At 39.3% G+C, this 24,241-nt stretch overlaps 2 protein-coding genes, 1 long non-coding RNA gene and 1 pseudogene across 4 annotated transcripts in view; 2 read left to right on the top strand and 2 right to left on the bottom strand.

The window, feature by feature from the left end:
• The window catches only part of LOC122648593 (very-long-chain aldehyde decarbonylase GL1-9-like), a 29,810-nt gene extending 9,313 nt beyond the window's left edge, over positions 1-20,497 (top strand). Inside the window, exons 3-4 of one of the 2 annotated variants that reach the window (XM_043841807.1) lie at positions 12,147-12,412; positions 19,604-20,497. In XM_043841807.1, coding sequence (XP_043697742.1) covers positions 12,182-12,412; positions 19,604-20,146 — 774 coding nt within the window. In that variant the 5' untranslated portion in view covers positions 12,147-12,181 and the 3' untranslated portion in view covers positions 20,147-20,497. Of the gene's footprint in view, positions 1-11,818; positions 12,413-19,603 lie in introns of those variants that run through there. The other variant, XM_043841806.1, reaches the window with a different exon arrangement.
• Positions 3,111-9,713, top strand: LOC122648590. The gene is made up of 2 exons (XM_043841805.1): positions 3,111-3,244; positions 7,117-9,713. Exon 2 carries the CDS (start codon positions 7,497-7,499, stop codon positions 9,375-9,377), a length of 1,881 nt encoding a protein of 626 aa, XP_043697740.1. The 5' UTR covers positions 3,111-3,244; positions 7,117-7,496; the 3' UTR covers positions 9,378-9,713.
• Positions 11,421-23,778, bottom strand: LOC122648595. The gene is made up of 3 exons (XR_006331101.1): positions 23,768-23,778; positions 13,152-13,157; positions 11,421-11,631 (listed from the first exon to the last, which is right to left on the bottom strand). It is a non-coding gene; the product is annotated as an uncharacterized LOC122648595 (long non-coding RNA).
• Positions 21,417-22,717, bottom strand: LOC122648592 (annotated as a pseudogene).
• Positions 23,779-24,241: the final 463 nt, after the last annotated feature.

Raw genomic sequence — 24,241 nt, 5'->3', positions numbered from 1 at the left:
ATTACACACACACATATGCACCCATAGTGTCTGCTATGCATTCTTACAATAGTTTTTGGATCTAGAATGCATTTTGAAACATGATTTTCTCTATTTTCTCGTTTTAGAATATTTTTTAGACCCAAAATATATTCCAAAAATCCATATAAATATAACTTTAGTATCAGAAACCATATTGGACACAGCCGATCTTATGAATTATTGTTAGATCCAATATATTCTAGACAAATTATTGGATTATAAACCAATTTCTCTTAACTATAGAAGTGCAAAAAAAATTAAAAAAAATATATATATAAGAGTCTTTTACAAAACTATCCATTGATATTATGAAAAATATTTCTAATAGGTCATTTGGATTTCTTCTTTTCATGGGTCGTCAAATTGAGGTGTATAGGAAGGAAGCCCACCTCATTTTGACAATGGGATGGAGAGGGGACCACATAGATTAGAAGAGAACAACCCACACGTCTACCTTTAAATGGGTAGGGAAATAAGAATTATTTTATTGACAGTTGATTGGTTGACGTGACTCTTTGCGCATTAAAATTTCATTTTTTTTTAAAAAGGTATTACAATTTCATGACCAAGCATTTTATTGTAATGTAATAGTTATGTAGATTCATGGTTTTCATAGAATTATAGATTTTAAGTAACCAATGGTCTAAGCATCTAGCACAATAAATACTTTTACTGACCTATTATTATATTGGAAAATTGAATTGGACCACATGGAGTGAAAAGCTCTTAAACAAAAGAGAGAGAGAGAGAAAGAATAAGGGATGAATTTAGGTTCCTAGATTCCTTAAGGTGTCAAATAAATTGTAATCTTATTTTTTTTATCCTCTTAATATAAGAAACATTTTTTTAAATGAGGATAAATTCAATCATTTCATATGTGTGCTCCAGAAATGTGCGAGACAATTAAAGCGCTTAACAATAACATAATGGTAAAATAATTTTAAATTATTTTAAAAATCTTCTTTTACTCTTAACTTAAAGAACTTTTTGAAATAAGACAAAATGACAATCAAAAGAAGGTTAAATGTTCTAAATACACCATTAGAGGTGTCATTCAGATAATCCTTTATTTTACATTTTTTTTTTTTTTGCCCTAACCCTTAAATTTAGGATTATACTATCTTGTGAACTCTTTATCTTATTTCTGTACAAGGTGGATCATGCCAACCACTCATCTGAGGTGTTGGTTTTGACTTGAGATTAAATTTATGTAAACTAAAATCAACTTGGATTATGAGAGTGTATTCTCCTGTGGCACAAACAAATAATTGCCTTATCATTTTCTTTTTTCAAGCTTTTAACGAACCCTTCAAATGCATTGGAAAGGTGAGATTTTGATTCATTGCCAGTTTAAACTTTAGGGGATTTGTACATGCATGAACATTAACAAATAAGAGTTTTCAGATAAAAAAAAGGTAAATTATACCAGAATTGAGTTAGCTATCCACCTTACTATGTAGTTATGTTAGGGAAAGTCCTCATTGTCTATGGGTGATCTTTCACTTTTTCTTTGTTTCCATTCCAAAAAGGTGAAAAAATTCTTAAGTCAATGTCTAATAACTTTGTAGTAAAAACCATATCTGTGGTACTTCTCCTTTTTTTTCTTGGGCAAGGTTTGCCACGCTAGCAACTTAGGGGATTCTTCCACCCCATGCCAATTAATCAACACAGGAGAGTTAGTTTCATCAATAGCGAGCCAACAAGGTCAAGACGGAATGAGAGGGCGTGAGAAAAAAATCCTCACACTATCAACATGGAGATCTCTTTCCCTTTGTTTTTTTTAGGGATAGGGAAAAGATTGTACATTGTTCTTTCTCATCCCTAACATGTGGTTACTCATATATAAATCGTGGGGTGTTCTCTCTCGTGCTACCGTTGATTCATTCGACATGTAGATATGATTACACATTGACAATACGTAGATCCATGATTATTTTTGGTAAGTTGAAAGAAAATACATGTTATTGGTTTGCACGTTTGTCTCAATTCTCTCTTAACTCATGTCATTGATTGAATATCTTCTCATTAAATTTAACATTTGTATTTCGTACTAGTAACTTGATCCGTAAACTACTAATATAAACCGACAATACGTAGATCCTTCTTTTTTCTTTTAAATGATGAGAATGCAGTTTTCTAATTGTTTTCTCTATATGATAGGCTCTGTTTGGTTGCAAGAAACGTGAAGGAAAATTTTTGCATATTCTAAACAATATCTGTATTTTTTCTTCTAATCAAACCCAAAAAAAATTCACTTGTTCGCAATTATTTGCATTTACCTTACAACCCAAACAGAATTGTTGAAAAGGATGTTGATAACAAACGTGTGAAATGACCACGTCACCCTTATTTTTGATGTCGTTTAGTGGGGCTGGACGATCCAGCTCCCACCAACAGGATCTCTTTTCGTTGGTAACTCAATCCTAAGGTACTAAACCCCAACCCACCCCCAACCCCATCCCGCAAAAAAAAAAAAAAAAAAACTCAACCCTAAGGAAAAGGCGTACCCCGTACTTTCTACACCGTACATTTTTCAATTACCTTAAATCATTGGAGAATTACTGATTACGTAATTACCAATTACAAAATTACCGATTGGGTCATTATGGACTTGGTAAGTGGTAACTCCTCCTGCTTCGAAAGACGTCACATGGGGAGGTCGGAGCATCAAAAGGGGCCCCACACTCCAACAGTTAAGTACAGTACTCGACCGCATTCTTTTACTTCGTGCGGAGTAGTGTTTCTACGGACTCGACACCTTTGAGACGAAAAAAGACAAAAAGAGGTGCAGAAAACGGTCCCCCACTTACCCGGCACGCGAGTGTGGGCCCCACTGATTTGAGCCGGCAATATTTAGACCTTCGCAACTCCAACCGGCTCGGCGCGTCACATACACAACTACACCGGAGATGTCGCCGTTTGCCAGCTCAGCTTTTCCGTTTATTAGCTAAGCAGACACCAAAATATTAGCCAAATTAATTAAATTAAATTATTTTCCCTTTTTATTACTTAAATTAATTTCTTTCTGCTCTGATATTTTATTTTACTTTATTTATATACTCCTTGTGTGTTGCTCTCGTTGACGCTCTACCTCTTTTCTACTCTTCCTCTACTCTCCTCCACGGCCTTCTCGTCTCTCTCCCTTTCTCCTCTTTCGCGTCTTCTGCTCTTAACAGTTCATTCACTCCTTCAATCTGCTCTAGATGTCGTGGAGATCTGTCAGGTATAGATATCTTCTGCATCTTCGTTCTGTTTGAGCTGATGATTTATTCGTTTTTTGAATTCCATGTGTCTGGATTTTCTGCTCGAGTGGTCGAAAGCAAGCTTTCGTTTTTGGTGGCTAGGGATTGTTCTGTGGTGAATTGGTCTGAGTGTATTGATTGTGCTTTTCTATTACTCTGTCTAATAATTGATCGTATGAAGGATTGCTTTTAGCTTCCTTGAGTGTAAACCTTTGCTTTTCTCTTTTTGATTTATTCCTTTTATGCGTTTCGAATTAAAGTGTTGGTAATTTCTGCTTAGATATTTTATAAGTTATTGGATTCGTGGCTATGTGTGTATTTGTTCCCTGTTTGGAAGAAAAGTTGTTGGTCTTGATCTTGTTGGCTACTATATTGTGTTTTTTTTTTCCAGTTCATTAAGGCTCCGGTTGGTAGGAGATTGGACTTCCAGCTTGAATTTTAGTGGTTTTGGTCTGGAATCATGTCTGTTTAAGTTCTTTCAGTTTCTATTTTGTGAGGATCTATGGAGTTTTCGAGTTGCTGCTGTTTTATATTTATTTTTTTTATTCGAAGTAGCAGCTGAGGCCTGCTGATGATCCAATGGAGCAAATTAAGATCCAAAGTGCTCCTGGGAAAGATTAGCTATGAATCTACCTGTTAGATCTGTAGGACGGCTCCCTCTCTTCTTCTTAATTCTGATATTCATGCTTGAGCTTTGCATTGAATTTCAAGGAGTATTAACTATAAATGGTTATAAGCCTTCTCATCAGGGTAATTTGCTCTTCAGAATTGATTGGAACTGTTATGTTGGATCTTCTACTGTATTCTTATTTCAAGATCTCCAACAGAATAAATGGACCGGAAGAAACTGGCTTCTGAATAATTTTCATGACTTACAATATTTTCCCCCTTTTGTTCTGAAGCTTGGACTGGTTTCTGAAGCTTGGACTGGTTTCAAGTTATGCACTACAGCGTGTGCTCTTTTTGTATAGAGGTTCTCTGGAACTTTCTAATTTACCAGGTAAATTATTTATTTTAGAACATGTTTTAGGGTAAATTTATTTGTGAAGTTATGGACGTGTTTAGTTTTCTGTGCTTCCATTTTCTGGCCCCTAAACATGATAACTTTTAGAAGCTTGATGATACTACAAATTACATACCTACAATTAAGTTTTCGGACCAAGGAATTGGATCTCTACTGGTGCTTCAGGTTGTGGAAAGAATTTCTTAGCATCTCTTTTCTTTTTTAAAGATTTAGGGTACTGTTGTTGTCAGATAAAATAGTAGTTTGATTTATTTTTGTTCTTTAAAATAAATAGAAATAATATTTTTTTCATGGGAGAGGGTTCTCCAAGCTGGTGGCTTGGAGAATGTATTAATCAAAGGCGTGCACAGCGGTTCGTTAATGGGGGGCAGGCAAGACAGAGTGTTAGGAAGAGAGAAAGAAAGAGTGGGTTTTGGGGTAGCCTCCACCGCCAGCTCAGAGAGCCTTTGCCCTTCTTTCATTTACTTTTTGAATGTCTTAGTTTTACTTTGCACATATATGTATTCGACACCGCATCTCCAAAAGAAACGTCTGGAGACAGGAAAACATTGGTTAAGTTTCTGTGTGCTACATTTTAGCTGCATTACTTAAAACATTTGTTAGCTCAAGTTGAAATGTCAACTATAGTAACTTATAAGTGAAATACTCCCATTATGTATTGACGGATTCGTGGATTTGGGTGCTGGTTTCTGTGGCGTAGCTGCATGAATTGGATTCTGGAAGATCTCATTTGAAGGGTGGTTTGGTGGAGACATGATGGCTAAGATGGGTGGAAATTGCCCTCATAAAAGATTGTTACATTGACTGAGACAAGTCATCTTGAGACAAGTTTGAAAGTTATTTTTTAACTCCTGTGCAATGGATCATTGAAATTCAATATGGTTTTGGGTGCTCATATTCCCTGTTCTATGAAAATAAGTCACTTTGAGATTGCAGAAACTGATTGTTTTTGGTAGTTGGTAGGTTCTTTCTTGTTGAATATGAGAGATTAGTATTTCGAACATAATATTGTTGCAATGACTTGGTAACTCCTAATTCTTCTAATTTCACAAGGAGTTTTAAGTTGAGATGCAATGTAGTTCCACTCCATTAACGAGTAGATGTAGTATGTGTTGGAAAACTCTTACCAACTTATAATACTAGACCATGTATATGGACTGTTTGGTTTTTCTCATATGGCTACTTGTCACATGATCCTTTTCTAGTCTCTTGTATAAGGATATCATTTGGGGTTTGAATTTTCCATTCCTCAATTCTAGTTGTGATCAGAAACTTGACTGTACAAGGCGCCACAAAGTTTGTTTTCTTCTCCTCCTGCCCTTTAAAAAAAAAAAAAAAAATTCGCACAAATTGCTTGTCTCCTGGATGGATTAATTTTAGATGAAACAAGTGAACATGGCTGTGCCTTTAATAGATCATTGCTTTAGGCAACAAGATAGTAGAGAATGTTTTGCTCTAACATAGTGATAGTGACAGGGAGTTGTCCGTTCTGAGCTATTGGGGGGGGGGGGGGTTCTATTGAATTTGGTTAAGAGATTTGTTGTATCCACAAAATACTTATTGCACTCATGGATGTGTGGCAATATCAGGCAATCTTTTAGCTTTGTGTGCGTGTTCATTTGGTTCTTGGGGGGGGGGTGCTTGAATGTTTTATTTTCTTTGTTTTGGGATATTAGCTAGGAAAGAGCAGGAGCCACCCTTAGGAATGTAAAGTCTGATTTTCAAGTTCTCCAGTAGCATCTCTGGTTAGTGTGGGAATAGTGCCATATTTGTGGATGACTCAATTTAGAGTGGTTTTTTTGCCTTAAATGCCACTGAATTGAATCTAATGGTTCTCTGTGAATGGAATCTTCAGTCAGTTCTTGCCGGTAACTCCTTTTCTGAAGAGGACTTTCTTAATAGGACCAAATGGTATTGGAAGAGTTTCAGTATGGTCCAAGGCTCCCTTTCCCATTAAGTTGACCAAATGGACATGTTCTTAAAATCCAGCAGTGTAGCAAAACCCTCTCAGTAAGCTTTTTGGGAAAACAACATCCAGAAAATCAATTGGAAGTTTTCCAAAGTTTTGCATTGTATTTCAGGAAAATAATCTCTGTTCCTTTTATTCCCATATAATTTCTTTTTGCTGTTAAAGAGGGTTACTGAGAAATATTTTTCATTGAAATAAAGGGAACCTTTGTTCATACCTACCTTTTTTCTCCACAGCTCATGTCTTGGCTCCAGAATCGGTGGTTAGGACTGTCTGGTTGTTTTCTTTTCATTTTCAAGCCACTCAAGGTAGGTGTTCTGTACTTGGGCAATTCAGAATATTTTTCTCCACAGCTCATGTCTTAGCTCCAGAATAGGTGGTTAAGACTGTCTAGTTGTTTTGTTTTCATGTTCAAGCCACTCAAGGTAGGTGTTCTGTACTTGGGCAATTCAGAATATTTTTTGGATACCCAGGCTATTCAGAATTGATGTGGCTTCGTGTGACCTAATTAGTGTACACACTATAAAAAAATGGACTCAGATTATTTTTCTAGGGAAAACCATTCTTTTTAGACAATATTTTAACTTATTGTAGAATGGAGGGTCTGGAGTCTGGAATCGAGACAATACATGATTCACTCCACAACTGAAGTAATGTGTTACTGGCCAGTATTCGACACAGGTGATTTCCAGTTTTTCAATCAACATACGATATAACTGAGAAGTACTAAGTTATCTGATTTTTTGAGTATGTATACTTAATATACAAGAAATAAAAATATGCAATGGTGCTTAGTGTTTTGTTTAGAATCGATTGAGGAATTAATATATAGAAATACTGAGATACTTCTTCCATTTCAGGTTCAATGAAACTTAAGAATTCTTCGACAAGGAGCAAAAGATGCACTGTGGATCCTATCCTCTATTTGATTTTGACTTTTCTCATGAAAGGCTTCTTTCCTAGAAATGTGATAAGATACTCTTGGAACTAAGTGCTCTCATATTAGGTCGAAATTGATTCCTCACCAGTAATAATGGACAGATCTGACACATCAGGATTTGTCAGTGGTGGTGGTCACTTGTTCAAGTTCGTTCAATTTGTTCATTTGGATTGCTACATAAATCCCTGGAATTGCTTCGTTGTATGGCTGATCTTCTAGGAAGGCATCAAAATCTGTAGTGACTCTGCACTCAAACCCTCTCTTTCCTTCTTTTAACAGCTTCTTTATTGCATACAGAGAATGGATCTCAACATGACAGATGTGATGTTTCTTGGTAACGGTGAACCGGAAAAAAATGACAATTTTGGTGATACTGCTCTGCGCCTGGACTGTCTTGGCTATGAAACATGCAATACTGCTAGGTCTGGGGATTCTGGGAGTAACCATGGTGTGTTTTCTGCCAAAGTTCCTGATGACGGCTGCAGGTTAGTACTTGGGCTGGGGCCCACCCCAAGCTCCTACCATGGCAATTATTATCCTGTTGGGATAAGAAAAAGCAAGGAATCTGTCATGACATCTGTCCGAGCATCATCATCTGCAGGCGATTCTCATATCCTAAAACTTGGCCTTTCTAGAGGGACTGGAGATGATCTGGGCATGGAGGAGAATTCAGTTTCCTCCCAGAGCAATCTCACCACTTCCTTCCTCCTAGGCCAAACTAGACAATTTATCCCGGTTGTTGATGAGGGCTCGACTTCAGCCAAGAGATCAGGTGGATATATGCCATCCCTTCTCCTGGCTCCTAGGCTGGATAGCAGTAAAGTTCCACTCCAGACCCAAGAGCTTTTAGAGCGTGGGACCAGCATCCTGCAACCTCATTCTCACTTGAGTCCTGAGCCTTCAGTCACCACAGATTACTCAACAAGCTCTGTGTCTGAGTCTGCAAGTCAACACACCCACCACCCTAAGAAGTGCAAGTTTGAAGGGTGTACGAAGGGGGCAAGGGGAGCATCAGGTCTCTGTATTGCCCATGGAGGTGGGCAGAGATGCCAGAAACCAGGATGCAATAAGGGTGCCGAGAGCAGAACTGCATACTGCAAGGCCCATGGGGGTGGCAAGAGATGCCAGCAACTAGGATGCACCAAAAGTGCTGAGGGGAAGACAGATTTCTGCATAGCACATGGAGGTGGTAGGCGGTGTGGGGAGCCAGGTTGCACCAAGGCAGCAAGGGGAAAATCAGGACTGTGCATCAGGCATGGAGGGGGCAAAAGGTGCAAGGTTGACGGGTGCACCCGTAGTGCTGAGGGGCAGGCTGGGTTGTGCATCTCTCATGGAGGGGGTCGGAGGTGCCAGTACCCTGGATGCACCAAAGGGGCGCAGGGTAGCACTATGCATTGTAAGGCCCATGGTGGGGGAAAGCGGTGCATATTCGCAGGGTGCACCAAAGGTGCTGAGGGAAGCACACCGCTGTGCAAGGGGCATGGTGGTGGGAAGCGCTGCCTGTTCGAGGGTGGAGGCATTTGCCCAAAGAGCGTACATGGTGGGACTGATTACTGTGTTGCACATGGTGGAGGCAAGAGGTGTGCTGTTCCAGGCTGCACTAAGAGTGCCCGTGGCCGCACTGACTGTTGTGTCAGACATGGTGGTGGGAAGCGATGCCGGATTGAGAACTGTGGGAAGAGTGCTCAAGGGAGCACAGACTTCTGCAAGGCCCATGGTGGGGGGAAACGTTGCACATGGGGACAGGGAACATGTGAGAAATTTTCCAGGGGAAAGAGTGGGCTGTGTGCAGCTCATGGTAACATGGTCCAGGACCAAGAGACTAGCAAGGGTGGAATGATCAGGCCTGGACTCTTCCATGGACTTGTATCAGTTTCCACAGTTGGGAGCAGCTTGGATGAGTATTATTCTTCCGGAGTGAGTGCCAATTCTGATTGCGATGACTCAACCGAAAAGCCTGCAAAAAGACAACAGCTCATACCCCCTCAGGTATTGGTTCCTCCTTCAATGAAATCGACATCCTCTTCAGGGCTGTTAGGTGTCGAGAGGGAAGGTGAAAGAAGCAATGGGGGTAGGGGAAACAGGAACTTTGATTTTATGGTCCCTGAGGGGAGGGTCCACGGTGGGGGTCTGATGTCTCTGCTGGGAGGAAATCTGAGGAACCCCATTGATGGGATCTAAGTTTAGTTTGGCATATATCAGACTTGAAAATGTTTGTTCTATTTGTCATTTGTAAGGGAGGGTTTAGGTGTAGACTTTAGATTAAAACTGTCCATAAGGTTCTGCTTGTTAAGGACTTTGTTTCAATTTGGTTCATCCTCTGTGATTGAGTGGGGATTATTGCTGCGACAATTGGAAAGCAGCTGCAGTGTTAGGTTTTCTCTAAATTTTTTAGATGTGGTTCAGTGTAATAGCCTCATATTCTTTCAAAATCTTTCCAATTTGAAGATTTTGGGAGATGGATGGAACTGTCTGTACATTATATGGACTGTGTATGTAAATAAAAGTTGATTAAGTGCAGCTGTGTCTTTTCGGCCTTCCCTTCCCTGCTGTAAATTTGCTAGAATTCCTAGAATGAGTTTCCTTTTGATTCTTAATTTCCATGGGTCTGCGTGTACATGTTTTTAAAACTCGGTAATCAAAACTTATGCAATCTTTTTCTTTGCTTAATGGCTTCTTCAGCTTTCTCATGTGGGTGTAGTTTTGATGGTGGTGGATAATGGATTGTTCATGTTCCTATGTGGACCTCATACAATTTTGTGGATATAGAACCATATTGTAACAACTCGATCAGTGGTGGGGAAAAAACCTGATCTTTTAATATCTTTTTCCTTTGACACAGTTGCAAGTAGGAAAATACTAGGACTACGAATTTGAATCTTTGCCACATGGTTTTCAAATTTTTTTTTTATTTCTATTGGAAAAACTTTCCCACGACGTGAGACTACTATTTCCTTCGCTAATAGTTTTGTGAACTTTTTTTTGGGGAAATGAAAAGAACCACCAATTTGGATGTCAGAATAATCAATAAACCATATAATGCACTAGGATTCGTTTGTTTTGATGTAAACAATTTTACATGTTGAAAAGTTTTTTAATTTTTGTTCCCCATGTTTGTTTTTCAGTAAACATTAGAAAACTTTTCAACATGTAAAGTTTTTACGCTGAAACAAATGAAGCTAAAAAAAGAAGGCTACCATGTAGTACCTGTACCTAGACACAGGGCAAAATGACCACCCCATTCCCATGATATGAAAAATTACCCCCTTTAAGGAGGTCATCTCCTATATCAATGAGCACAAGCCGATTCCCCTCACCCTTCAAGCTCTTATCTTGGACATTCGACAACTCTCAACTTATTTGTTTTCTTGTTTCTTCTTTTGTATTCCTAGGGAAAGCAACTCCGGTGCAGATACCCTAGCTAGGAAGGTCGTGTCCATGTCGTGTACGACAACTTGGCCAAACTCCATCCATGGTTGATGGAACCTTGTATTCCTTCTACCACATGTTTTCCACGTGCTTATCAAAATAGATTTTTGTTTAACCCAAAAAAAAAAAAAAAAAAAAAAAAAAAAACAATTACCCCTTTGAATACCTCCACATGTACTCTCATTCCCTCGCCACTAGTGTAAAGGCCACACATCTGGCAACGATCCCCCTCCCATTCTTTAAATAGGCGCTGCATAGCTAAAGTTTGTGGAAGTATAATTTTTTTTGGTGAAGGTGAAAATAGAATCTGGATAACGTGTATGACTGCATCTCCTCCTTTTTACAAAATTTTCAAGAGAAAATCTCCAAAATAGTGGGTTACTGTTACAACAGGAGTTTTTTTTTTTAAGGCTGTGTTTATTTGGTACAAAAATAGATAAAATAAAAAATAATATGAAGAAAATAAAAGGAAAATTAAGAAACAAAATTTTTTTATAAAATCTTATAATTTTGAAAATTTCTTTTTAGAAGAAATAAAACAAGTTTGTTTCAACACTCTTAAGATGATTTCATATTTGGAAAGAATAATATTTATTCTTTTATTTTATTTTTCATTAACAAATTGAAATGCAGAATATTTTTGTGTTTTCTTTTGTTTTGGCCAAACAAACATGGCCTTAGGAACAACTCGGGCAAAATTGGAAAGATAAAAATTTGGTGGAGAGAGAGAGAGAGAGAGAGAGGAATCCGAAAAAGTAAAGAGGAGGAAGTCGCGAAAGAGAGCAGACGGAAAAATAATTGGAGACCTGAAAGTCTGAAACTAACTACTCAGGAAGGGGGAATAAGAAGAACATCGCATCTCTGTAAACTGTAAAACAGGGACGAAGGTTCTTAAGAAGTCCCCTTTCAATTATCTCTTCGTCGTTCTATTTAAAAATCTTCTCTTTATTATTTTTTTTTTGAGAAGAATTAGTAATTTACAGGGAAAAATCGCTGTCACTGTTGTCTTTAGGGGTGTCTCATTTTACAGTCTGACGTCACCAGAACTTTTTTTTGCATTCTTCCTTTCCAGGAATTCTCTCCAAGCCAACGGAATAAACCGCCCCCTGTTAAGGAACCCAAGAAATTTCAAAGTTAGAAATTTTTTTGATGGGTTCAAAGATAGAAAATTTTCCATCGTGCCCTAGATCCGGACAAAAATCCCTCATTTTGTAAGTCTTTTTTTCGTATCCGGAATTCCTTTATTGGGTTTTTAGACATCCTTATCGAGCCGGAGATCTGTAAGTTACAACCCGATTTTTGGCGAGTAATCGCGTTCAAAATCAAATTTGAGGAAAATATTGGTTTGGGTTCCTGGTTGTTGTTTGATTCTTTCTTTTTTCCGAAGGTTTTCCTTTGTTTTGAGCTAATCAATTACGCCCATGGGTTTATTTCAGATCGTAGTCCACAATGTATTTTCGAGTTTTTGATTTACTCTGAAACTTCTTGGCTTATTTAAAACTTTTTTTTTTTTTTTTGGAGGGGGGATTCTTTTGCTTCTATCAATTTTCTCAAAGATGGTTTTCTGGGAAGGTTATTTGAGTGATGAAGCGATGGGCACCTTCGCACCGATCGTAGTTTATTGGGTGTACGCTGGAATTTATCAGCTATTACCACCTTTGGACCATTACCGTTTGCATACCAGAAGAGAGGAAGAAGAGAAGAACTCGGTGCCCTTACCAAAAGTAATTAAGGGTGTTTTGCTGCAACAACTCGTTCAGGCCACCGTCGCCCACACACTCTTCTTGGTCAGTACCTGAACTCAGTTCATTATTTTTCTTCATGCTTTATTGTTACTGGATGAGTTTGAATATTTCATCACAATGAGAAATTGGAATTCTGATACATTTTTAGCTGGAGATTAAACCATTTGATTTGTTTCCCCAAAAATGTGCAAGGCTTGGACCTTATTAACCTAGGTCAGAATCACTGGAATGTTGTTTCTCTACAATAACATCGAGGTTGTAGTGGTATCAAAATAAATAAAAAATGATATTAAGAAGACAAGTCCTTTCTTGGGGAAGAGATCTGCTATTTATCTTTTGACTGGGTAAGCTTTGACCTAAAACAACTTAGTTCATTCCTCTCCAAAACCCACACACAGAATATTAATTTTATAGTGAGGCAAATTTTAATTTAATTGATATAATAAGATTTTCTAATGTGATAGAACTACCTAAATAGGAATGCAAGTGATCTGATAGAAATAACTTAATTACTAAGGGTTCTGGCATGGGAGTTGTTTGTTGGTCGTGGGGCTTCAATTTCAGTTTTGAACTGAAATAATGACTCTGTGTGTCCTTTAGTGAAACAAAGAATTTAATAAATCTAGTGTTAAGTGATATAAATAAACTTCCTAATATGATAGAACTGCCATAATAGGAATGCAATTGATCTGATAGAAATAACTTAATTATTAAGGATTTTGGCATATGACTTGTTCGTCCTTGGGCCTCAGTTCCAGTTTTGGCCTGAAATAAGACACACTGTTTTCTTGATTACCCACTGAAATATTGGCTGCCCCTTAGAAGTTCATTTTTTCGCCTTTGTTCATGCAAATGTCTGCTTTCAGTCACGGGGACCTGTCCCTGCTTCCTTTTAGTCTGGTCGTTGTTGGCCTGAAAAAATTTAAGCAGCATGAGTTCATCAAGAGGTGGAACCTACGGAGATGATGGCCTATTTGGAAAAGGTGAATCCTTAAAAGTTATTAGCGTTTTTGGTTCCTCCAATCTGGTTTTGTTTATTTAATTGACTCACTCTGTAGAGGCTTCTTCATGTATCACTTCATGATGGTACCCGTCTGGACCATTAGTGACACCCAGTTTTTAATGTGATCAACATCATGCTGCTCTGGTTTCTCAAAATTTCTATTTTTCTAGAAATAGGAAAAAATAGTGACTCGCTGCTTCTTGATGCTCAAAGGGATCATAGATTTAAATCTCCTACTTCTAATTATACTAGGAGTGATGCTTAGTTGCACAGAAATAAAATTGCATTTGGTTGCTTTCCTAAAGGTAGTGGGAGGAGAAACTTGGCAGAAAATTGGAACATGCACATGTTTGGTTGCATTATGGGAGATAAGAAATTATAATCAGAGACAAGTTGAGGTTTGACAAAATACAATCTGTGAAGCAACTCATGAGTGTCTATCAAATTAGAACCACCTACAAGAAGGAACTCAAAATAAGTAAGAAGAGTAGCTCCATGATCACTCCAAACCGAAATTCCATCCTGATAGAATCACTTTTCTCTCTTTTCTTTAGGGGATGCCATTCTATGATAGGTATGAGTGTTTGAGGGGTTTAATCAATCAATCCAATCTGTTGGGATATTGTATTGGAATCATCTTTGAAGTCCTAAAAAAATTCCTCAAACTGAAATCTTTACATTCCAAATAATGCTATTTAGAGAGGAGAATTTATTCATCAAAACTCTTTTGTTCCTTTTTGACCAAAGAGATCAACTAATGGCATGTGGAAATTCTTTCTTAATAATTTCACATTGCTTTCCGAAAGGGACCATCAGTCCACATGGAGAAAATAACCAGATCAACTCAACACATGGGAAGATCCAAGCAAGATCCAGGAGTGGAATAAAGTGATGGCATATTTTCTGAGCCATGAGATGGTGAATAAATAATTAATCAATTGTCCTTCTATCACATACGTACTTCTCCTAGGATGTTGAACTATTTTAAATTCCTTATCACCTGTGTTCCTCATTGCCACCAACCCCCCAAGAAAAGAAAAAGCTCTTTATTTTTGGAAATATTCAATTGAAAAATGATGCCTGTGCAGTCCAAATTACTAGATTCTCTAAATCAAGTCAATGATGTTTCAACCTTGGACGGATTAGACAACAGATAGATGCAGGGGTTGATGCTGCTCAAAGTTGTTTGTGTGTGTTCCCACTCATTCCTTCACCACCCCTGAGTTGCTACTCAGGCGTCATATTACGTATTGTGTCAATTGTGAACTAGATTTTTGATACATCTATCCATGAGGGGATATACTAACTCAAGGAGGTACTATAACATCTCAGAATTCAACCAGGAAAATATACATTGACCTAGGGGTTAATCTTATTCTAGATGAAGTTTTCCATTTATAAGGTTGAAACAAAGAGCTTTCAAACGAAAACCTGGCTGATCCATTAATGCATTGAGGAGATGGATATGAGGCCTGTAAATCTATGAATATATGTATGTATTTATGGTGACACAATCTATAAGTGAAGATCTGGCATATATTTTGATAATTAAGTTCTTAAGTTCAAGGTGGACCTCAGCACAACGGTAAGGTTGCTCTGTTGCGACCTAGAGGTCGCGGGTACAGGAAACAGCCTCCCTGCGAAGTGGGCAGTAAGTATGCGTACATTATGACCCTCCCCAGACCCTGCAGTGGTGGAACCCTTGTGCACTGGGTACGCCCTTTTAAATTCTTAAAATCATCCTGTTGTGTCTATTATGTTAATCATAGAGCTAATGACTCTGTCTTTTGGATTCATAATCACCAACTCATTGTACTTAAAAGTTAAAACTTCTCTTTTGGAATAGTTGGGAAAATTTAAGTATTCAGGTGAAAGAAAAACATGAAATAATACAGGGGATCCCCTTATCTTCATTTGATAGAGAACATGGATTTTGGGTCCGTTGACTTTGAGGATATGTAGTAGTAAATTCATTATCGTACTTGTTTCTTTATGGGCTTGTGACCTGGTTACATCCCTCTACTGGTTTCTTTCTATTTTTTTTTTTAATGTTATGGTTTTTTTCACAAATTGATGTTGTCCTAGATTGGTAGATAATCCAACTAGGAGCCAGTAACCAGGACCTGCTATGAACTGGTAAATTGGGTAGGTCAAAATTGGAATATTTTTTTTTTTTATATCAAATTAGGGGTAGGGTTTAATGGAACCAAGGGTTTGATGGTAGGGTTAGGCTAAGTTGATGTAGGGGAGTCTATCAGTGAAGGTTACGTTAAATTTAAATAGGGGGGGGGGGAAGTATGCTGGAATTGAATTGCAGCAATTTAGGGTTAGTTTTCTGGGTTTCTGGAAAGAGAATAATGATGGAATCTAGGGTTTAGGGTTGTCTGTTGGGGCTATAACCAAGATCGAGTTTCCCACTAGGTGTAGGGGATATTCGGTCCAAGTTTGGGTGGATTTTGATGGTCTGATGTAAACTTATGGTGAAATCACAGAATTAGAAAGTAGAAGAATGAAAATAAAAACTTAGGATTTCAGGCAAACTAGTCACCACTCTATTGGCAAAATTGGATCAGATTGAGAAGATAATGTCCAGTAGGTGTAATTCCAAAGATCAAAGAATACTGATGTCTTGAAGATGGAGACCAGAAGTTGCAGAGAGTCGCCTCCAAAGTTGTAACAGAATCTGGGATCGCAGGTGAGCAGCAGCCTGCTAAGGGAGATGTGTAACAGCAGCAGTCCTTGAAGATGATTAAGAGTTGTCTCAGCTCTTCAAAGAGTTCTCCAGCAGCAGTTTGTTGCAGTCACAAGATAGCAGCACTAGCAGAGAAGTAACAATTAGCAGTCCACAAAAATAGAGTGAACAGTACTTTGAAGAAGAAAGAGAAGAAGAAGGGAAAAGAGATAGAATTGGGAAGGGGGATAGGGGGACGGCTCTCACAACCTCTCATTAGGCTTCCAATTACACAAAACAAAATCTTATTCATTCAATCGTGGGCTGAACTGAGCAATTACACTATATTTATAGCCATAATGGCTGGACATAGAAACTAAAATCAAACTCAAACTAGGATTCCCAACTAGGATTCAAAGCTAGATCCCAATTAGGATTACAACTCCAAATGGAACTCAAATAAAAGACTAAATAAAAACTAAATAAACTTTAAACATAGTCCTACGATTTAGTGCTGGTGTAGGGATTCCCCTACACCTACCCTACACCCATACTACTGCTGCAACTAGGATTCAAAGCTAGATCCCAATTAGGATTACAACTCCAAATAGAACTCAAATAAAAGACTAAATAAAAACTAAATAAACTCTAAACATAATCCCATGATTTAGTGCTGGTGTAGGGGAATCCCTACACCTACCCTACACCCACACTACTGCTGGTGTAGGGAAGAATACCTACAGCTGTGGCTGGTTTTAGATAGTCGATTTACATCACAAATCCTTGGCGAGTGGAGTCCCGTTCTATCCATGCACTATCATTTTAGATTGTAGAATTCGGATCTCATTATCCAGGACTGAGTCTTATGCAACTTTTTGACTGGTTACTGATTCAGTTGACATGAAAGTCTTGAACTAGATATCTTTAGGCCCTGTTTGTTTGACGGAGAAAAGTGGAAAATGTAAAAAGGGGTGGGAAACTTGTACTTGTTTCCCACAAACTACCACAAATGTGACCGTTTGGTTAGATGGGGTGAGAAACTTCTAGACAAGCTCATTAAATGCATTTATTCTTGTCCGGTGAGGTGGCACCCCTCTTTTTCACACCCCTATTCACTTTCAAAGTCCTATCAAATTGGTAGGACTTTGGCACTATTCATGGAAAAGTTACTTTTGAGTCTGTCTCTCTCCTCTTCCTATTTCCTTTCTTTCCCATGGAATCCCACCCCATGTCCATTTCTTCTCTCTCCCACTAAATCCCACCCCACTACAAGATGCATATTCCATTATTTCCTTTCCTTGTCAACCCAACCCACAACATGTGGGATCCATCCTCACAAGTTTCCCACCCCTTTTTATCCGTCAAAGAAACGGGGCCTTAGGGTTCAAGCCAAGGTTCTTCTCCAGTTTGTTTAGTCCCTTGATAGGATCTTCAAAATGGACAGAGAAATATATATGGTGACAGGAGTCACAGGAAATATGAATGCAGCAGCAAGTGAATCAAGATGCATCTTGAAGGGATGCAAATGAATGGGCCAAGTTATGTTGCCTTAATCAATTGATAGAATGATTAGTGGTCCCATACAAATGTATGACTAAGGAACCAAGTGACACTATCAAATGGTGTGTCAAGGGCATACCCAGTGAACGAGGCTCCCGCCAATCGGGGTCTGGGGACGGGTCATAATGTACACAGCCTTACCCCCGCTTTGCGAAGAGGCTGTTTCCTGATTTGAACTCACAACCATTAGGTTGCAATAGAGTAACCTTACCGTTGCGCCAAGGCCCAACCTCTATCAAATGACATGTATGTTTGGTTAAATCAAATTCGACATATCCTAAATATGTAGTTTATTTCTAACCTACAACGGTGATCAGGAGCTTGGTTGGAATCTGTTTTCAAAGTTTTAGTTCTACGCAGTCCAATGGTGTCCTGAATAAAATGGAAATCCTGTCCTTTTTGCTGGATGCGACTGTTCAAGTGAATTTGGTTGGTCATACACTTGAAAGAGTGATTCCAATTTAGGGTACATGTGATGCTCTATGAATCTTTTTCTTTTTTGGGGCAAATGCTGCTTAGATTATTAGAATAGTATAGTTACATTGTTTCATGTCATAATTGGGCTTGAATGATGACACCATATCAACCTAATTGCAGTCCAATAAAATAGAGTTGGGGTGGATCCTTAGAATGGCTTGCAAGTGTTTTAACCTTAAATCCATGAATAATGCTCTTGCTTTACTCAGATAGTTCTTGAGAACATTTATCTTCACTGGACCTTATTTTGATTATATATTGCCTCTTCATACTAGAGAGTGCTAAATACCTGTACAAAATATTCTTGTACAAACTCAAGAAAGCCTAATCTGATGTACTTGGTTCCTGCAGAAACAACCACCAAAATTTAGTTTGACAAACATTATTCAGTTGCTTTCTTTCATTTCTCAGTAAGCTTCTAGGCCTCTGTCTACCTCCCAATGTCTGGCTGAAAATGGCTTCTAATATCACATTTTTTCTCCTTCCGATTAAAACAGTGACTGACAAAACTCTTCCTTAATCATCACTTTGTCCATGACCAAGGTTTAAAGTATCCTTCCGTATCTGCTGATACTAACCAATACCTATCATATCTTTAGTGTACCGATACGATACCTAAAAAAATGTTATTAGTACATGTAAGAAACCTCATCCTTTATATATAACCAATTGAATGCACTTGTCTCGTCGTACTTTGTTCTCCTTTTATACATGATATATTTTACATATTATTTATTTATAGTGTTTTATGCTTCAAAACTTTTTTTGTATATATCCTAAGCATTTCCATATGTTTCTTGACCATTTCCATTTGTATCTTTAGTGTATCTTGCGTCTCTCCTGTACAATACGATATGTCTCTAAAAATCATCATTCCAATACGATACCTGATACCAATACTTTAAACCTTTTCTATGACAATCCTGCTGTTGCTTTCCTCCCAGAATTTCCAGGAGCTTTTATGGTAGTATGCTTTTAGTATTTGATGGGTCCGTGAGCCCAAACTACACCTTCTTTGTCACCTCTGGCAAGGGCCCAAGGAGATCAAAAGAATGCTTTAGCGATACTTCCACCTCAAACATCTTTACAATTTCAGGATCTGAACATTTATTGTTGAAAATGGTTTGGGACACGAAAGAATTACCCTGCATTGAAAGAACCAGTAGAAAAACTCACACCCACAATTGTGTTCTCATCCATCTCTTCCCTGGCAAAAACCTCTGCTCATTCAAGAAATCTGATTGGCTACGAAGACATTGCCAAGTTGCAAAACATGAATGAAATATTTGAATTCATATTGTTCTACAGGATTGCATCAGACTTATTTTATTAACTTCCTTACTCATCAATTCCATTCCTGCCTACTTTCTCTTGTTCTCCTTCATTAGTCATGTAAAAGGTTGGGATTCGATTCTTGTGCACGTGTGTCATTTGTGAATAAATCCCATTGCGAATCTTTGTTTTTCTGAGATGGATAATTTCCACTATTCAATAGTTAATGTACTCTTGGTTTGTGATGCAGTTGACCTCAAAGCCGAGTTCGTCTGGGATAACTGTTCAGCCTTCACTTCTTGTTCAACTTGTGCAGATCTTTGTTGCAATGCTGGTCATGGATGCATGGCAATACTTTGTGCATCGATACATGCACTATAACAAGTTTCTCTACCGCACTGTTCACTCGCAACATCATAGGTTGGTTGTCCCTTATGCAATTGGAGCCCTTTATAACCATCCGCTTGAAGGTCTCCTGCTTGACACTTTTGGAGGAGCCATCTCCTTCCTGGTATCGGGAATGACCGCACGGACTGCTGTGATCTTCTTCTGCTTTGCTGTTATCAAAACTGTTGATGATCACTGTGGACTCTGGCTACCTGGAAACATCTTCCATCTTGTCTTTCAGAATAACACTGCTTACCACGACATTCACCATCAACTTCAAGGTTTGAAATATAATTATTCTCAGCCATTCTTTCCAATTTGGGATAAAATTCTTGGTACCCACATGCCTTACAATCTAATAAGGCGACCGGAAGGAGGTTTTGAAGCAAGGGCAGTGAAAGACTAGTGCAGATCATTGACCAATGTAACATTTCAGGAACTGCGGTGGGAGCTGGTAAACCTCCTCTGCTTGACCCAATTCCAGAAACAAAAAAGCTGAACCATGATAAGAGGTAGTGTAAGTTTCAACTGTTATGCGGCTTAGAGTTTTGGTAGGAGGTGGGATTGGTAATTGGAATTCGATTAGTTCATTCCTTTGCATAAGACACTATCTTCTTGTGAAGTGTGTATGAGAGAGCTTCACCAGGCAACCCATGGAGGTGTACCTTTGAGCTGTTTTGTGTAGTATATTGTTTATGTTGCAGATCTTCATGTAGTGGTTGATGTATTTAACGTTGGATTTCTATTTATTGTGTCACGTGTGCATGAAATATGATTGAGCTTCACAATCAATGTTGTTATCAATGGTTACTGACTAAACAAAACTGGATTTTATCCTAACAGGAGAAAATAATCAAGCCCAAGTATCATCAGTACTAACCCAAAACACACTGGAACATTGTGATTGTTTCCTCTAGTACATCTTTTAGTTTAGGACCCAGTGTCTCTCCACCCATGGTGAAGAGAGAATCTTTTCCTCCACCCCCATTTGACCCTCAGATTCAGGGATTCCGGATTGATCTTGGCCGATTCTAATCCAGATCAGATTTAGAATCGGCTTAGATCGGCTCAAAATTGGTGTTTTGATGCCTTAATCCTAGTTTCCATGCAAGGATTTGACGATCTGGATAGACCAAAATCAGAATCATCTTTGGCTGATCTGATCTCGATACTTGAAAGCCTGGTCTGATTGGATTGGAGAAGGGTATTTTGGACAAAAAACAATAAGGGATGGGAGTTAATGATAAACCCAAAGTCCAATTATAGTGTCAAATCACCATCCTTTAATTTATCTCTTACATCGGATCTATTTCTAACTACCACACCTTTAGAGCCTTGACTGAAAACAGGTTTGGGATTTGGGAGAAAGATGTGCAAGCCCTTTTTCTCACTAAAGTTTGATTTAAATCATGGAGTCATGGACTTAGTCACCTAGTTACATCCCCCTCTCTCTCCCTTGTCTCTCAATCTAACCATCAACCCATGCTTCATGAAGAGCATAATTGAATTCTTAGGCGATACAGGGTGGTCTTCCAAGACCTGAACATGGAAATTGTAAAGCACAGCAGCTGCGACAGACTTCATTTGAGTGAAAGCTATGTCTTTGCCAAGACAAGTTCGAGGTCCAGCATTGAAAGCCATGAACTTGCAGGGATGTTCAGTTTTCAGCTCTCCTCTGCTTGTAATCCATCTCTCTGGCTTGAATTCCTCGGATTCTTCTCCCCAAATCCACTCCATCCTTCCCATGGCATAGATTGAGTAAACCACCATCATCCCTGGCTTCACAACATGACCAGTTGGAAGAACCACTTCATGATCCACACCCTTTTGATCTACTGGAAGGGCTGGCTACAGCCTCAGTGACTCACACAGAGAAGCATGTAAATAAACAAGTCCACCCAGAAAATCACTCTCAAATACCTCCATCATTACTTCATCGTTGTAATCTCTCTGCAACTTTGATCTGATCTCCTCCAGGATCTTAGTCTCTACATTGGGGTTTTTAGACACTAACCAGAAGAACCATGTGAGGGCTGCACTAGTGGTGTCTCTCCCTGCAATGAACAAGTTCAGTGTGGTGTCTCTGAAGAACTTGTCATTTCCTTTGTGTTCAAGTTCTGATTCCATATAACAAGTTAGTAAATCACTTCCTTTCTGGGCTTTCTCTTGTTCATCAATATCTCTGCTCTTCCTCAGCTCCTCCCTTCTGTTTGAAATGCAATGAGCTATGAAATTGTCTATGGTCACCCTGGCCTCGGCTAGCTTCCTCTTCCCCAGTTTCAACCTTCTCAGGAACTTCCAGACCTTCCCAGGCATAAGATACCGATTAAAAATCACCTCCGGTGCCTCATCCACTGGTCTCCCAAATGGGCTGGCCTCAGATCCCAGTGAATTAGCTTCAACATCAAAAACCAAAGCACATGCACTATCAAACGTGAACCTTAGCAACACATCCTGCAAATCCACAACTTCACCTTTTCGAGCTATACTAGACAGAAAGGGCATGAGCTCCTTCTCCACCATCTCACTACCAGTCTTTGCCAGATGCCGACGAAACACAGGCGCGTTCAAGTGGGTATGAGCCAATTGCCTCTGGCATCTCCATGACTCAGAGTCTGCATTAAAGATTCCATGCATCCCCAAGAATATCAAACATCTCAGAGTAGTCAGATCCTTTAGGGAAGTTTGTGAAGTTGGTGATCAGTATGTGGTGGAGGTTATCAGGGTTGCAGGTGAGGAGGGTGTCCCTAGTGGTAAACCATGGTCCTTTGAGCACCAAGGTGCCACGATTGTTACTAAGGATCTGGGTGCACCAGTCGTGGAAGCGGTTCAAGTTGAGGACAAGGGAAGGTAGTGTTCCAGCTATGTTCACTAGGAACCCAGTTTTGTGAGTGAGAAACAAGGTGACCAACAAGTAAGAAACCAAGACGAATACGATCTCAGAAAGAAGACAACTGAGAAACCCCAGTAAATCCATGGTTGGATTTGTTTGTGGAAAGCTCTTATCTATCTAATCTACTTATTTACAAGTTCACATTGTCCTTAGTTCATTAGTTCAAGCATCCAAGCTCCGGGTGGCACTATTTCTGTAACATTTCAGACACTATGGATGAAAGGGAACAGAAGACTCATAAATTGGCAATGGAAGTAGTTCCAACCACATTCTGATATCCGTCATGTGTCTCCTTGCATGCAATTTCTTTGTCCACTTGGATAAGGTGCAGGTATGAGCATGATCGACTGGTTGTAGATTACCAGGGTTTTCCAGTCTCGGAGTGGATCTGAATAAATATGCAGAGGAGGTTACATGGTTCGGGTTTAAACGGGGGTTGGCAAAATGGAGAACCAGTGAGGTCTGGCATGGCTGATTTAACCGAAGTCTGAACGTGGTCGATCTAACAGTTCATACTCACACTCTAATTAATGTTTGGGATAGGGTCTTGACGCAGTATGAAGAATCTCCTACATTACACCAATGGCCACACAGAAAATGATATCTCTTCGTGTATGTGCATGGTGGTGTAAGTTTGGCCATGTGAACCCTAGTTTGTCTGAGTCCGTCTAGAGCCCAGACCAGGCCTAGGCTGGGCTTTTCAGCCCATAGGGAAGGTTTGGGCCGGGATTTTCAAGCCTGAGGCCAGGCTGGGCCGAGCTTGGGTTGAAGTCTTGGACTGAGTTTGGCCCGGTTCAGCTTGACCCTGATTTCATATAATTATATAGGGATAAAGTTCTCTACACCGGGGCGCAAGGTACGTCCACACACATGGGTGGTGGGCAAAATTACCAGCCCCCCCCCCCCCATGACACAAACCCCGCCCCTATCCAGCCTCATGTGTCTGACCAATAGCGTTGACCTAGGCTGAGATAACCTCAGGTCAAGTTGGGCTTGTGAGCTAAGAGGACTCAGATTGGACTAGGGTTTTGAAAAACCAGCCTAATCCGCTTCTGTTCAACCCCTAGTGAGGTGGGTGGAAAGACAAATAATGGAAGTTGGGGGGGGGGGGTTACATGTGAATGTGATCGGGACTTGGGACTTTGCATCACCCATGGATGGGCAAGAGATCTCTACTTGGTCGCATGGTCTCTGTACAAGCATCTGGGTCAATGGGTGAGTACACCTGGGTATCTACCCAAGGGGCAGAGGCATCATCTCACGGTGCCTGTGAGAGGGCGTAAAAACACCACCAAGTAGAGATCTTTTTCCCCCACGAAAATATAGAATTGCATACGCTGCCTTATAGGAGAAACGTGAAGGCTAAGAGCCAATGAATGTATAGTTTTTTGGTCAATCGCGAATGTAGATAGATGAAGGAAAAATAACTTCTACGATTCTCTGACTGGTATAATTTCCCTAGTGCCTCTAATAAGAGAGGGGTGGACCCTATCCAAGCAAAATATTCGATTAGCGGTGGAATGGTCATTGTGGCCCCTTGTTAGGAAACTGCAAAAATTGTACCAGGCAGGGAATTGCAGGGGATAAAGAATTAAAGATCCTAAGAGT

This window comes from Telopea speciosissima, chromosome 1 (assembly GCF_018873765.1).
Source record: "Telopea speciosissima isolate NSW1024214 ecotype Mountain lineage chromosome 1, Tspe_v1, whole genome shotgun sequence".
NCBI classification, from domain to species: domain Eukaryota; kingdom Viridiplantae; phylum Streptophyta; class Magnoliopsida; order Proteales; family Proteaceae; genus Telopea; species Telopea speciosissima.
This window is presented reverse-complemented; position numbering and strand designations above follow the sequence as displayed.